Source organism: Pteropus vampyrus, unplaced genomic scaffold (genome assembly GCF_000151845.1).
Source record: "Pteropus vampyrus isolate Shadow unplaced genomic scaffold, Pvam_2.0 Scaffold62, whole genome shotgun sequence".
Lineage (NCBI taxonomy): Eukaryota > Metazoa > Chordata > Mammalia > Chiroptera > Pteropodidae > Pteropus > Pteropus vampyrus.
The window spans coordinates 7,351,579-7,352,371 of record NW_011888843.1 but is presented as its reverse complement, the minus strand read 5'-3'; the positions used below and the strand labels follow the sequence as shown (position 1 = coordinate 7,352,371).

Genomic DNA, 793 nt, shown 5'->3' with positions numbered 1-793 from the left:
GAACAGGCTGAAAAATGTTTTGGGAGTTAAGCTTGTGATATTGGCAGCTGAAAAATGGACAGAAAACATGGGAAATACGTAGTGAATATTGAACCCTCTGGAAACCAGCCGGTGAGTACTGGTGGCACTTCTGTGGTATATGTTCTGACAGCTCGGAGTCTTGTTTTCAATATTTATACAACTATAATATACTTTTTTTTATTATTACAACATGATTCTTTTCTAAAAGGAATTTTTAATCAAAGTTTTACCAGGAAGCCAATTTTTAATTATTCTATTACTACTTATTAATTAGAATTTTAAATTTTTTTCTGCATAATAGCATATGCATAATAGAGACACTTATTTTAATAGTCACTAGTGTAAAATACTAGTTATTTTTGGGTAACAATTTAATAGGCTGTTCAAATAATTCTCTGCAGTTATCATAATTCAAATATAAGTCAACAAATCTGCATTTGATTGCATTAACAAATAGTTTTTCAATCATGATATATAGGTTTTTGTGTTCACTGCTTAGTTTTTTCGTGTAATGTGTAGACTTGACATAATGCAAAGATTTCTGCATATCTTTGAAAGTCAGAAGATAATCTTGTAAGCGAAGTAGGTGTAGGAAGCATATTATCTGGCAAACCCTTTAGCTCAGCCTCTATTTAACTACTTAGGTATTTCTTTTTTTGCTGAAGAATTATATTAAGGTGAACTATTGGATTTAAATTCTATACATTATTATTTGACTATTGTGCATGTTTAAAAAGAAATAATTTAATATTTATGATTGCCTTTTATGTAA

The 793-nt window shown here is 29.0% G+C and overlaps 1 protein-coding gene across 1 annotated transcript in view; it reads left to right on the top strand.

Moving 5' to 3' along the window:
• Nucleotides 1-33: 33 nt before the first annotated feature.
• LOC105292764 (dynactin-associated protein-like) overlaps nucleotides 34-793 on the top strand; it is a gene marked incomplete at its 5' end in the record, with an annotated part of 28,366 nt that continues 27,606 nt past the window's right edge. Inside the window, 1 exon segment of the mRNA XM_023531174.1 lies at nucleotides 34-111. Coding sequence (XP_023386942.1) covers nucleotides 34-111 — 78 coding nt within the window.